The sequence below is a fragment of the Vicugna pacos genome, chromosome 27 (genome assembly GCF_048564905.1).
Source record: "Vicugna pacos chromosome 27, VicPac4, whole genome shotgun sequence".
Classification (NCBI taxonomy): domain Eukaryota; kingdom Metazoa; phylum Chordata; class Mammalia; order Artiodactyla; family Camelidae; genus Vicugna; species Vicugna pacos.
This window is the reverse complement of record NC_133013.1, coordinates 1236644-1251737: the sequence shown is the minus strand read 5'-3', so window position 1 is coordinate 1251737 and position 15094 is coordinate 1236644. Positions and strand designations below refer to the sequence as shown.

The 15094-nt window shown below is 42.9% G+C and overlaps 1 protein-coding gene across 1 annotated transcript in view; it reads left to right on the top strand.

Moving 5' to 3' along the window:
- The window catches only part of LOC116279800 (uncharacterized), a 97195-nt gene that overhangs the window by 30332 nt on the left and 51769 nt on the right, over positions 1-15094 (top strand). Inside the window, exons 6-16 of the mRNA XM_072950622.1 lie at positions 4684-4815; positions 6147-6168; positions 7657-7745; positions 8230-8304; positions 8393-8503; positions 10143-10215; positions 12240-12375; positions 13688-13786; positions 14630-14690; positions 14803-14838; positions 14913-14980. Of these exons, the coding sequence (XP_072806723.1) occupies positions 4684-4815; positions 6147-6168; positions 7657-7745; positions 8230-8304; positions 8393-8503; positions 10143-10215; positions 12240-12375; positions 13688-13786; positions 14630-14690; positions 14803-14838; positions 14913-14980 (902 nt within the window). The remainder of the gene's footprint in view (positions 1-4683; positions 4816-6146; positions 6169-7656; positions 7746-8229; positions 8305-8392; positions 8504-10142; positions 10216-12239; positions 12376-13687; positions 13787-14629; positions 14691-14802; positions 14839-14912; positions 14981-15094) is intronic.

The window sequence follows — 15094 nt, the reverse complement described above, 5'->3', positions numbered from 1 at the left end:
CCATAGGGCTTACTTATATGCATATAAGATAGGTACTTAAAATCAATGTGTCACCTACAGGTGTACTACAGATAAGGACGGCCACATGGGTGTGGTGGTGTGATTAAGATGGTGTGCTGTTAGGGTCTTCTCCACCTTGTGGACGTTCTCTCTGCATTTTGTGTGCAGTGCTGAGTGAAGGGGAGTGAGGACCTCCCACCCTGCCTGTATATTTGATTCCTCTTGGTTCTGTCATTCTTTGCCTCACATGTTTTTCAGCCGCTGCCCAAGGGAAATCCTGGGAATTTGGAAAAGGAGGAGGGAGCACCCCAGAAGTAGGGGGCAGGGGACATGGGTTGGGCAGGACCAGAAAGCATAAGGTCAGAAAAGTTTGCAGAGAGGACCCAGGGTTGGATGGCAGTTGGTGGTGGGGGATCAGTTAGGCAGGGCACGTTCTAAAAGTGAGGTCACCCGGAATGTCCACTGTGAGGTACCAGGGGCAAAGGCAGGTGATTGGTCAGGGAGAGGGCATAAGACACTGGCGTTGCTAAGGCAGCATTCAGACAGGAGGAGGCTTGGAGGGAGGCGTCTCGTCCCCTCCAGCTGCTCCTGAGAGTTCGCTTGCTTGCTGTTTGTTTTCCTGACCTGCTGACCGTCTCCTGACCTGACTGAACCCTCCTTCCTCCCCTCAAGAGCTTGATTGGCCCTCATCCTTTCTGTGGTCCCCTTCTCCTCCTCCCAAGTGCCCAACCCCTCTTCCTATTACACTCCTTCCCCAACCCCCTCCCCTCCCCTCCCCTCCCCTCCCCTCCATGTTCCTCCCCCTCCCCTCCCCCACCTCCTGCCTGGGGACCTCAGGCATGGAGATGATGGGGATGTTCTGGCCCCACGTGCTGGGGTGTACCGGATATGAAAACACAACTGTGAGTAAACATCGGGCACCAGGGGTGTTCTCCTTTTTCCTGGGCTCTTTCACACTGTGGTTAAATCCCTGCTTTCTCATGGGGTCCTTGATGGGAAAGCATCGTTGGTGAAGCCCGAGGCCCTCAGGACAGGTTTCTTGACCAACCTGCACCAGCCCTGGCCACTGGCGTCCTCAAGATCTGAGTCCTGTCAGGACCTCTTGGACCAAGCACAGCAGGTTGACAGGATGAAACCTGAAATAGTTACTTTATTGCATCAAAGAAGGAAATGTGAATGTACTAAAAGCCACTGAGTTGTATGCCTAAAATGGGGGAATGAGGGAATTATATCTCACTAAAGCAGTTTTTTAAAAAGCGAGAAACTCTTATGTACTAGAAGTCATAGTGAGACTTTCTCCTGGAAAGCTGGTCAGGATCCTGCTTCAAGTTATGCGCATTCTGGTGCCGTCCCCGTCCCCGTGTGGTGCGCTGTCCTGTGCGTGCGCCCTTCCTGGTGGTGACGTCTGGCAGTCCTGGGAGCAGTGGGGTCTCAGCACTGGGTTGGTGCTGGTTTGTTAAACAGTGAAATGTCATCTGTGCTCTGTGTTTTCTGGTTTGTTGACTTACAGCAACTTTGTTTTTTCTTTGAAGTGTGTTTTTTTCAGGAATTTTAATGTAACAAATATTCAATAGCCATATAAATTTAAAATATTTTTATTGAAGAATAGTCAGCTTATCATGTTGTGTCCATTTCTGGTGTACAACAGAATGCTGTATTCATATAGGAAAATGCATATATTCATTTTCATATTCTTTTTTACCATAAATTACAGGATATTAAATAGACTTCCCTGTGCTGTACAGTGTAAACTAGTTGTCTACTTTATATTGATTAGTATCCATGAATCTCAAACTTCCAATTTTTCCCTTCCCACTCCCTTACCCCTGGTAACCATAAGTTTGTTTTCTTTGCTGTAAGTCTGTTTCTGTTTTGTAAATAAGTTTGTCTTTTTTTTTATTCCACATATAAGTGATATCATATGGTATTTTTCTTTTGCTTTCTGACTACTTCACTTAGAATGATAATCTCCAGGTCCGTCCATTCCCTGTTGCTGCAAATGGCATCATTTTATCATTTTTTATGACTGAGTAGTATTCCATTGTATAAATATACCACATCTTCTTTATCCAGTGATCTGTTGATGGACATTTAAGCTGTTTCCATGTCTTGGCTATTGTAAATAGTGCTACTATGAACATTGGGGTGCAGGTGTCTTTTTGAAGTAGGGTTCCTTCTGGATATATGCCCAGGAGCAGGATTCCTGGGTCATACAGTAAGTCTATTCCTAGTCTTTTGAGGAATCTCCCTCCTGTTTTCCACAGTGGCTGCACCAACCTGCATTCCCACCAGCAGTGTAGGAGGGTTCCCTTTTGTCCACAGCCTCTCCAGCATTTGTCATTTGTGGACTTTTGAATGATGGCCATTCTGACTGGTGTGAGGTGATACCTTGTTGTAGTTTTGGTTTGCATTTCTCTGATAATTAGTGATAATGAGCATTTTTTTCATGTGCCTGTTGGCCATTTGTATGTCTTCACTGGAGAGCTGCTTGTTTAGGTCTTCTGCCCATTTTTGGATTGAGTTGTTTGTTTTTCTTATTTAGTTGTGTGAGCTGTTTATATATTCTGGCAATTAAGCCTTTGTCAGTTTCATCTTTTGCAAAAATTTTCTCCCATTCTGTAGGTTGTCTTTTTGTTTTGCTTATGGTTTCCATTGCTGTGCAAAAACTTCCAAGTTTAATTAGGTCCCATTTGTTTATTTTTGCTTTTATTTTTATTGTACTTCTAGCAAATTCTTAGTTATCCCTTTCCTTCTCATCTTGGAGGCTGCCCCCAGGGACTCTGTGTCCAGCTAGGTTGATGGGAGCCCTGAGAGCCGAGCTGATGTGAAAACCAGTGGCTGCAACCTGCTGTGATGTTTATAATGAGGAAATGCTTAGGAGGGACATGACCAGGAGGTGGACAAGTTGTTTTTTTTTTTTAGTGACGTATCCTTGTGAAGAATGTTGATTTCCTCAAAGCAGAAAGTGTCCTTCCTTAGAATTGTCCAAATATAAAGAAAATTCATTTACATGCTGTGAAATTTTTACTGTGTCAGGAAAAAGCACCTCCACACCCCAAAAAAGAAAGACTGAGAACACCTCATGGATTTAAGTGGGTTTGTTCAGATAGGCTTGCAGCAGATTCTTATGGCCCTGGAAAAATCACGTGTCAGGAACAATCTTTGCACTGAGGCAGAATCACACCATGTGAACAGTCCACCCAAAGAAAAGCATGTTCTGTGTCTTCTGAGCCTGCTAAAGAGGGCGTTTCTAGGTCATCTTTATTGGGATTTTTTTCCCTTAGAGGGAATGAGGCTGAGTTCTCATAGGTTAGTTAGCCCTCTTTCCCTACCACATCTTTGAGCACTTGGATAAACTAACTTGTCTTTCTCCACTGTTGCTCACAGAACCTGAGTCCATCGGCCCTGGTGGGTAGACTCTAGGTAGGAGGCACCTACTGACATCAGCGCTCAGACAGTGCCCTGTGTAACAAGCATGCCCACGACGGAGGGGGTTCTACCAGTTAGCGACTAGATGGTGTTTGTGTTTTTGTGCCTTTGATCTTCATGTCTCTCCTTTGTGCTGAGACCCACTGCTCTTTCAGGCAGCGTCTACTCAAAGACAGTGCATGTTTCCCACCAGCACACATTTTACTGACCTCAACTGTGAGAGCTGACAAAAACGATATTATCGATTTCAGAGGCTGCTTTCTAGAGAGGTTTTGTTTGCACAAGACTGAAGCTTAGTGTCTAGATTAGTACAAATTACATCGCGCATTTATTCCCTCCTATAGTACTTACAAATCTAGTTTTTACAAAACTATGTGTTTGCCTTTTGTTTTCGTGACTGTACATTCCAGAAATACAAATTAATTTTTGTGGTGGCTGTTAATGGATGTAGCTGCAGTTCTGTGAAATATGCATGTAAATTATTTGTACTTATTATTTTGAGTTCTCTTTTTATGTAACTTCATTCTTTGAGTGATCTTGTATAATATAATTAAAACTCTATTATACAAATTCTTATTTATTTCAGAAGTCTGACGTGCTCTGGTTCAGAACCAAAGGGAATATTGAAGAAAACCTCCATGGTTTTTAGATAGTTGGGCTAAAATAAATCATTAATTTTTGCTGGAATAGTAATTTTGACATTATTATAAGTGCTCATCTGCTTTCTCACTCATGTCCAGTCTATAAATGTAGAAATACATCTCTGTACAGCTCTCTGTATTTTAACACATACCTTCATTGCTCTTTCCCCATAATGTTGGGTGTATTTTTGGAGACATTTCATAGGGGTTTGTCCAGGTACTTCGTGAACATACAATAGAAAATGAAGGCGTCCCATGCCCTGTAGGTTTGTTTTTGCTTATTTTCAATTTCAAGTTGGCTTCTACATACATAAGTTCTGTTAACTATTTTAAAAATATTTACTGTGTGTCTGTCAGCAAAGTCAAAGCTCTAACATTTTGTGTATCAGATATTTGACATATGTGAGCAGCAGTGAAACTATCACCAAACAAAGACAGTAGACATACCCACACTCCCAAGAGCATCCTCCTGCTCCTTTTGAACTCGTGTCCCTTCTCACCTCTCTGTGGAGCTATTTGAGGGGTGTGGTTGAGGGTTTCTAAAGATGATTCTCTGTGACAGATACACTGTGAATGTCTTTGAGGTTCCTCATTATCTCCAATATCTTTTCAGATCCTCCACTCTCTCGTTCTCCTTTCCCATACTGGGTCTGATGTTTATGAACTTCTGTGGAAGCTTATTCTTCTTGCTGCCTTCTGGGGAGTATGTAGTTTTCTCTTGTTCGTCTGGAGGACCGTCCTTGCGGTGAGTATTACTAAAGTACCTTATAGTGTCCTTTTAATCACACCTACCAGGAATTTTTATAGTCACTGGACATTTTATTTGCCTGCCTGGGCCAGAATCCATAAGTCTTTTTTTTTGTTTCCTTTTAGATTACTAAATTGAACAGAAATTAGTTTTGAAATGGAAATTTGTTGCAAAATCTTTATAGTAAGAACTCATTGAGCAAGATAACAGTATATTCTCAATGAGCAAATGACAATTTATAAACTCTTCTATTCAATAATAAAATAGGAGGGTTAAGTGTTTGGTGAGCCCATCTCTCTCCCCACCTGCCCCACCTGTGTGTTGGGTGACAGGGGACAGGGACTCTCAGTGTTCCCTGAGCAAGTGTGAAGTGAAGGGAACATCTGTGGCTTTCTGTTTGCCCTCCATGGGTGCATTCTTCTACAGCCACGGTATTGCCCCTGGAGCTTCGATACTGTGATGATGCTCCAGTGTGTTGGCAAAGTTAGGGCTGGCCTCAGTCTCTGATCATCACTTACAGTTTTGAATGAAGAAATATGTTAAGGGTCAGGAAAATGTGTCTTTACGTGGTATTACAGTGGAGTCCTGCCTGGGTTTTATTGAGCTATGTTTCCTCAAATGATGACTCATGTCTGAGTCAAGAAGCACGTTCACTTCTTGAAAATGGTCACTGTCTGTCCTGCTGCTGTGTGTGCTTTTGTTACAGCCATTGCTCACTTTCATTCTCATCTGATGTCTCATTTGATGTCTGTTTGTTTTTAGTGGTCTTGACAAATCTTACGACCTAATATGTTACAATTGCTTGTCAATTCAACAGTAAACTGTATAAGATATCAGAAAATCTTTCATTGAATGAAAGGGGTGCATCTTAGTATAAAGATTTTGCCTTTATTTTTCTTTTAGTTTTTCTCCTCTGTCTCTCTCTCTTTTGAAGGTTACACAACAATCCAGGTTCTGCACTTAAGTGTGGATGTTTGGTTTGCCAAAATGGTGCATTAGAAGAACGTATTATGATAATATAATTCAGTGTTATGAAACATGAATATGCATTATGAAAATTGAATAGAGTGGTGTTTATTTAACAAACTGTAAACAGATCTTTTGTGTAAAATAAGTTATTTACCAGTGTGCTATCAGAAATGGTGAGTGAAAGATCATGCCTGAAGTAGGAAATTCGATTTTTCCTGAGTTTTAATCATATAAATCATTATGCTGAACCAAAGTGGTAATCGTAATTTCAATGGATTACTGTCTTGATAGTTTATTAGAAACTGTATGTTTACTAATTATATGTTTTGACTTCAAATTTAATGTTTCTTCCTCTCTAGGTAAAGCCTCCGATGTTTCAAGGTAAAATATTAGGGTTTAGTTTCCTTTGTAATGTTTTCTCAATACCAGGATTCAATGTGGGTTTTAGTTCAACTAAAAGCAAACACAATGACTTCTGATGTCAGACTCCTTAACTCTTGAAAATTCTACTCCTGTGATGGTGTCTGAATGACATTGTAGAGGAAGTTGGCATCTATTGAGATAAGAGACCAGAAGGGTCACAGGAGTAGGGAAACTAGGATGAGTTTAATTTTGCATAGCAACCTTGAGGAAGCAGGTGATGAGAAGAGTCTAATGTTTGGAGTGAGTCCCTGACATGACCTGGCTCCTGGTGAAAAGGAAAGACACTGAAACATGACTTGAGCCTGTCAGGACTCTCCAGGCTCAGGGAGGGATGCAGAAGTGGCCAGGCGTGTGTGTCACAGCAGAGGGGAAGCATGGGTGAAGGGAGCCACTCCTGGCAATGAGGACTTAATGGAATGTGTGATCCAGCCTGAGGATGATGCTTTCTGTGCAGGCTTCACAGGCTCTGCTGACTGAGTGGGGCTGTGCGTGGTGGACAGGGTGGCTGCCTGATGCTCAGTAGGCCCTCGAGGGCTGGTGGTGACAGTGGATGCACAAGTGCTGGTGCTGAGAAGAGGAATCTTAGCGTCAGAGCGTCCCCGCTGAGCAGAGAGAAGACGCGTGTGCACTGTGCAGTCAGATGAGGGAATTAGATGCCCAAGAGAGGAGGCTGGTTCTGACGGCCGCGTTCTAGAGCGTCACATGTGGAGTCACTTGTGACCGGCTGCTTTATGTGTGCTTTTTTCCTGAAGCAGTGATGGGAGCATTCTCATCCTGGCGATGGAAAACTTGTCATTTAGGGACTGTGTGTTACCCAGGTCCTCCAGTGACTAGGTGGGGAAGCCCACATGGTATCAAAGTGTTTAATTCCAGTGACCTTGTCCTCCAGGGCCCCCAGCATGGTTTTCATGAAATACGATCTGACAGGCAGCAGGACAACACTGGGGGCCTGCCTGTGCGGGCCCAGTCAGGCGACATGTTGAACTTGCCTTCTGTGGTGCTGCAGATAGGGCCTGGCTGTGCAGTGAACCTGCGTGGGATGAGGGTTCTTTTTTTTTTTTTTTTTCTTTTAAGCAGGGTCATGTTTACTTAGGAGGAGAGAATGTTAAGAGGACAGGATGCTTGGTTTTTCTTTTTCATCTCTGGTGATGTCAGAAGTATTTGAATGATTGAATTTTCTAAGAATGGTGCTTAACTTATAGCCAGGAGAGAATTTAGGAGAAGACTTTTTATTGTGTTTCTGCATCTTTGAAAAAAATTGAACTAGGAATCTCAGCAATCTCACATTTAGAATGCCACTAAGATTTGCTTCCTTTAGGCACAGTAGTAAAGTTACAAAGTTAATTACACTCATAGTGCCAGCCAGAGAGATGTCTCTGCTGCTAATAAATTGGGATAATTCTATTTTACTGGGTTTTCCTGCCAAAATGCTTTACCTCCTTTTAGTTACTTTAAAGCAGATGACTGAGAAGATCAAGAATTTTGAGAAAGAAAACAAAGAACTTGAAGAAAATGTATCCTCTTGGGAGCAGAAGGTATCATTGTCCTTTTGATTTTGTGTGTGTGTGTGTGACTTCACCTTCAGTTCCTTCCCCCTTCTGGCAGTTCAGTTCTTGGCTCTCTTTTCTTTCATCCTTAACTGTCCTGTTCCGTATGTTCTATAAGAGGTCTAGATTCAAAGCAAAGCAAGTGTCCTAGATAAAAACAAAACAAAACAAAACAAATTTCTTCTGTAGAGCACAGGGAACTCTACTTGTTATCTTGAAATGTATAATGAAAAAGAATGTGAAAACAAGCATAGGTATATATATATATATGTGACTGAAAGATATTATGCTGTACACCAGAAAATTGACACATTGTAACTGACTATATTTCAGAAAAAAATAAACTAAGCAAATGTCGTAGATGTAAAGCACCACTTGCTGTATTAGTGGAAGGGGTCACACACAAGATAGGTTCGGCTAGCAGAGTAATTAGTATTTGTAATTCTGTTTCCTTCATTACGTATTTGCATAGACCAACAACACAAAGAAATGCTTAGAGGCCATTAGGCAAAAGAAGATGCTCTCTGAGGAAGCACTGAAGTTTAAGGTACAAGCCTCTTCTTCTCCTAGATTACGTTCTGAAAACAGAATTGAAAGTAATAAGTAATTGTTACTAATTCAGTGTTTCATTGAAGGAGAACTTGAAAATCATTGAGAGGAAGAGTGAGTATTTGAATGACACCATTCAGATTGCTCGAGCTAAGCTGCAGGCAGCGAGGGACCAGAACGCTAAGAGCCCACACTTGGTAAGAGCTTGGCTGCGACATTGACCACAGCTGGGTGAGATGCGTGCTCCCACTCCTCCTGTTTTTTGGCCACAGCAGAGTGTGAGAGCCCAGGAGCAGAACCTCCCTGTGAACAATGACCCAGAATTTCATGGACTAAAACCTCTGTGACTTCTCCTATTTCGGAGACTAGGAAATATGTCTTATTTTCACAACCTAGAGAGTTTTCTCACCACTCACACTGCCCTCCAAGATACATGGAAAATGCCAGGAAATACCTGAGAGGTGAAGGAAGTTACTAGCTGAGTTGTACAGCCCCTTGCCCTGTTGATGTTAAACAGAGAATTTTCCACATGAATTTGGGTAAACTTTGTTTATATTTCACTCGGGATGCTCATTTGTGAGCTCTTTGACATGAGCAGTTTCCCACCCTTGCTTCCCCTTGTCGTCCAGTCATGCCCTCCATTGTCCAGTGAGGAGGAAGTCTGTGGAGGCGAGGAAATATCTGTGCCTGGAGGTCTCTTCTTTCCACATTTCTTCGTGGGCTTGACATCTGTCCTGGGCCCAGCCTGGATCAGCTGCCATCACAGGAAACTTAGGGGTGGCTGTGGGTACTGGCTGAGAAGGGACAGGATTCCAAAAGGGTTGAAGAGAAGCAAGTGCCCATCAGAACAAACCAAGACTTGCTGGAAGAGCTTGGCAGGCTGGCAGTGGAAGAGGACCCGCTGAGGAAGGAAATGCAAGACGCAGCGTGTCAGAACGAGCTGCTAGGACGCCCGGTGCTAGAACTCGGAGGAGAGGCCCTGTCTGCTGTAAACTCTCAAACGGAGCACTGTCTTCAGCCCCAAACTGAAACTCAGGGAAAGTCCCAGATGCTTTCAAGCATGTGTAAGGGAACGTATGACACTTGCTTTCTTTATAAAACTTGTATGTTCAGAATCATTTCACTGCCTTAATATCTTCTGGAGAGAATGCTCACCAAAGTCTTTGGACGTGCACCAGGGCTAATATATTTATTTTCTATGGTTTGTTTTGCAGTTAACAAAATACTTTGTTTTTGGGAAAAAAAGTTACACTTTTTAAGCATATCACCCTGAGTTTTCATTGAAATCATAGTACATGCTTTAATTCTGTCCTGTGTGAAGATACTGGAAAAAAAGAACGTCTCCAGAGACCTTGAAAGGTGCTGTTTCAATGAACACTTCAGGAATCTGAGGTAAATGCCTCCAGTTGCAGCAGGATTTCCACTGTACACATGAGCTTTCACAAAGAACAACAATCTCATGCCTTAGAAGATTAAATGTTGATGTCTATTCAAGTTACTTTTCTTGGGATTTAGTCATCAATGAGAGAGTTTTAGGTTGAAATTGCTCTTAATAAATCTCATGTCTGTGAAGCCACAGTGAAATCTGAAGAAATGCATGTGCAGGAGGATGTTCAGCTCAGCAGCAAGAAGAGAGTAAGAGACGTTACTCAACCCCAGAGGTACTTAACTCAAGAGAACTGAGCATCACTGTGTCAGTGTCTAATTGTGCTGTGACACACATAAAGCAGATGGCCCATCTTAGCTGATTCCAAGTGTACGATCCTCTCACGTTAAGTACGTTCACGTTGCTGTGGAGCAGTACTTCTTGAACGTCTTTTCTCACATGTCTTGCAGCCACGTGTTTTGAAGACCAGATCTGAGGATATGATGCAGAGAGCCGAGACAACTGAGGACTGCAGCCTGGAAGGTATGTTGCTTGTTGGGAAGCAAACCTCATATGCAGGCTTCCGGGAGATGTTATGGCTTCAGTTCTAGACCCCTAGAATAAAGTTAATATCATAGTAAAGAGAATCAAATGTACATTATACTGTAGTCTATTAAGTGAGCAACACCACTGTGTCTAAAACCCCCAATGTTCGTAACTTAATGAAAATATACTTTATTACTAAAAGCTACTAGCCATCATCTGAGCCTCCAGTGAGGTGTTATCTTTTTGTTGGTGGATGGTCTTTTTTTTAAACTTTTTTTTTTATTGAGTTACAGTCATTTTGGTGGATGGTCTGGAATTGATAATGACTGCTGACCGATCATTGTGGTGGTTGCTGAAGATTGGTGTGGCTTTTTGCAATTTCTTAAAGTAAGACCACAATGAAGTTTGTCACAGGATTAACTCTCCCTTTCAGGAGCAAGTCCTCTGTAGCAGGAAGTGCTATTTGATACATTTTACACACAGGAGGACTTCTTTACAAATTGGAGTCAATCCTCTCAAACCCTGTGGTAGTTTCTCAGCTAAGTTTGTGCACTCTTATAAGTCCTTTGTTATTTCAACCTTCTTCACGGCATCTTCACCAGTAGAGTCCATCTCAAGAAAACAACTTCTTTGCTCGTCCATAAGAAACAGCTCCTCATTCATGCACATTTATCATGAGACTGCAGCCATTCAGTCACGTCTTCAGGCTCCACTTCTAACTCTAGTTCTCCTGCTGTTTTCAGCACATCTGCAGTTCCTTCCTGCACTGAAGTCTTGAGCCCCTCAAAGTCACACATCAAGACTGGAATCAATTCCGTCCAAACCCTGGTTGTTGATATTTTGACTTCTTCTCATGAATCATGAATGTTCTTAATGGCACCTAAAATGCTGAATCCTTTCCAGAAAGTTTTCCATTTATTTACCCAGACCCATCAGTCGTATCACTGTCTGTGGCAGCTAAAGCCTTCCAAAATGTATTTTAAATAAGACTTGAAAGTCATAATTACTCCTGATCCATGGGCTCCAGAATGGATGTCATATTAAGCATGGAAACAGCACTCATCTCATATGTCTCCATCAGAGCTCGTGGGTGACCTGGTGCATTGTCCATGAGCAGTAATATTTTGAAAGAATTTTTTTTTCTGAGTATTAGTTCTCAACAGTGGGCTAAAATATTCATGTTGTAAACAGATGTGCTGTCATCCAGGCTTTATTCCATTTATAGAGCACAGATAGATTTCCCATGATTCTCATGGGACAGAGGATTTTCATAATGTTAAATGAGCATTGGCTTCAACTTTACAACCATCAGCTGCATTAGCCCCTAACAAGAAAATCAGCCTGTCCATTGAAGCTTTGATGCCAGGCACTGACTTCTCCTCTCCAGCTATGAAAGTGCTGGATGGCTTCCCCTTGCAGTTCTCTGCATTGAAAATCTGTTGTTTAGTGTATCCACCTTCATTATTAGCTGTCTTAGCTTCATCTCCTAGAGAACGTGCAGCAGCGTCTGGTTTAGCTCTTCCTGCTTTACCTTGCACAGGTATGCAGTGGAGATGGAATCTTGCCTTAAACTTCATGGACCAATCCCTGCTGGCTTCAGAGTTTCCTTTTGTAGCCTCTTCATCTCTCAGGCTTGCAGAATTGCTGAGAATTAGGGACTTCCACTGGCTTAGGCTTTGCCTTAAAAGAATGTCATGCCTATTTTAATGAAAATGATAAAGAATGAAGTATTTCAAGAATTACCAAAGTGTGACACAGAGATAAGAAATGAGCAAATGCTGTCAGAAAAAATAGTCACCGATAAAATTGCTGGACTCAGGGTTGCTACAGGTCTTCAATTTGTTTTAAAAAATGCATTATTGGGAAGGACAATAAAATGAGACACACCTATAGTAGACATGAGTTTACACTGGGAAGGTAAAAAATGGGTTCCTGCATTCAGGATTCTCTCCTTTCTCCACTGCCCAGCACAGCCAAGCTGTTGAGTGCACATACAAAGACAAACTGTCTCATGTTCACAGAACTTGAAAAGAAAATGCAAGACCACCATGCCACATCGGGATCTGTGACAGGAGAGGAAGCCAATTTCCAGAGGCTGGAGCGGAGAATACGTTTCCCTAAAGATACTTCTGGACAGACAGACGGGCACGTTGAAGAGTAAGATGTTCCCATGTTAATTATGACAAATGTGTGGATGGATGTGTGAAATCACGTAGATATTATATTTCCGAATACTTAACCACCATATTTCCTTTACCACATTCAGCCAGCACAGATTTGTGTTGACTTTTCTGCCTTGATTTCTGTAACCTGCTGCTTCTGTTCGTTCTGACTGGTTACCAGAGTTCTTGTTGTATTTAGTTTGAGATCTTAGCGGGTTCTTGGGCCAGATTTAGTCACTTCATTATCTAGATCCCCCAGATCCATTTTTATTGTCCTTAGGTTTCAACTGCATCATACTGTCATGACCTGCCATGTGCCTATCATATTTACTGAACTCTAGATATGGGGTAGAAAATAGAGAAAATTTGAGGCCTGGTGTGAGGTTAATTTGCTGCAGAGAAGGTGGGCGTGACAGCTGGCAGGTGATCAGGGTACCAGCAGTGCTACATCCTGTTAACCCAGTTAGCAGCTGAGATCAGTCAGTGCAGCCAGCCCTCCTGAGGCCAGTGTGTCTGCTGTCCAGCTTTATTCCTGGCATGTAGCTCTGATGGATCCCAGCTAAGGCCTGCAGGTGTCACTAGGGATTGCCTGCGCTGACAGGCTGCGAGCTCCAGCCATCTGACTGTGGTGCCCATGTGGGGGGGGCACCAGCTGCCGGACTGCTCTGCATCTCAGTGGCTTCCCCTGCAGTTTTGGCCTCATGTTCCTTCCTGGCTTGTTAGCAATTTGGTACATTTGAGCATGGATTTCATAATTTGTACAGAGTTCCTGTCATTCTCAGGGAGAGGTCATGGACATCACACCCATTAGCCCACATTCAAAACCAAACATTTTCTCATATTCCCTGAAAAACCAGGTTTGCCCCAAGCTTTGACTGAAATCAGGGCTCTCTGTGGGAGAAATCAAACAAGTCATGAACGCTTGCTTCACCCTAATGTGTTTGGTAGTGAAGACTTGGTCAGACCCTGAGTCCCACATTGAAACGTGAACTCGCGCTGTCCCCGTCACAGGAGCCTGAGCCAAGGAGGGGCGCAGAGTGCACCTCATGTGGGCTTTTCCTGTGTGTTTACTTTATGCACAGATTAGAATAGGTGTGGGGACGCTGAAGGGAAGGCCAGATACCAAACACTTGCCAGAGGCCTGAGTGTAGCTTTTTCATATGTATTAGTGGGGGCCTTTAATTCTTTCCTCTGTATCTGTCAGTCTGAGCACTTATGGGGAAGGGCAAAAGGAACATTGAATTGTTCCCCTCCAATTTCTGGGAGGGAAACTGGCAGAATTTTGCAGAGTTTCTTTCCCCTCTCAGGAAGGTGGACATGAAAGGATTTGAGCTGGTGGAGAAGCAGCAGCTATTGGCAGCAGAGGAGAAGGCAAAACTGGCTGAAGACGAGACACGACAGTACAAGTGAGTTCAGCTCCTGTGCACCTGCGGCGCCGACACCACTGTTGGGTTTTTAAAAACTTTTCTAAAGTGTTCAGGCACAATATCACACACAGACCAAAACACATGTTTAGAAGAGATTTGTATAGATACTTCACACAGAAGAAAAAATGTTAAGTTTTACACATGTTAAATTAAAGGTTTAACTTTAAAAAGTATTAAGTTACTAAGAATTTCCTGGTCTTAATGCTGGCCAGACTGAGTGAGTGGAAAGACAGTTCACAGAGATGTTTCTGAAGGTGCTATAAATTGTTCTCAACCTGAGGTAAGCAGTTTGGTGTAGCATCAGTTGGACCAATAAATATGACCATGTCACTGGAGAGACCCACTTGTAAGCCTGAGAAATAGGATAAGGATGTAAGGAAAAGAAGATTCAAGGTTTATGATGAAAGATACTCAACACAGGATAAGTGAGGGAAGTGTTGAGAACGGGAAAGGAAATTGTGTCAGCGCAGAACCTGGCAGACGTAAAATAATAGTGACAGAAGGAGTGACTGCAGTGATAGCTTTGAACCTGATGTGCTTCTACAGCCGTGTGCAGTGTGTCTTGTGTGGTGATACTGTGTGTGAGTGTGCAGTGCAGATAACGTGAGTTACTGTGTGTGAGTGTGCAGTGTGTCTTGTGTGGTGAGATGATGTGTGGAGTGTGCATTGCAGATAACGTGATGAGATACTGTGTGTGAGTGTGTGTGTGCGCAGTGTGTCTTGTATGTGAGTGTGCAGTGCAGATAACATGGACTGGAGCAAGTTATTTAACAGCATGCCCAGCATTGTGTTTTCTCTTATGAAACAATTTGTAACTCGTAGGAGAAGGCTTGAGGAATGTCACAGGCAGATGCAGGGAGCAGACATCGCCTTGAGACTCCAGGTAACCTGCCTTCCTCCTGACACACGGAGTCCTCAGCACCTGAAGCAGACGGTTACTGTGGTCCTGAGAACCACTTGCCATGGGGTGTTTCTTGATGTGTTGACTTTTTCAGATCACTCGTGCCAAGAAGAAGTCCCAAGACAACTGGGTAAGAATTTGTTTCCTTCCTTCCCTTTGTGCACAGTCTGCCACAGCTGAACATCGATGTGTTTTCCCCCACAGATCAGGGCTCGGGAGCTGGAGAGGGAAAACACTGAGCTTAGAAGGGAGGCCGCCCACCTGAAACAGAGGTACAGAATTTTCACACATTTTTAAGGGCGTTCTGAGATTTTTAAGGATTGGCTGTTTTGTGTCTAGAAGAGGGGTTGATGATGTAATTCTCATTGAAGCCATTCTTTCTGTGT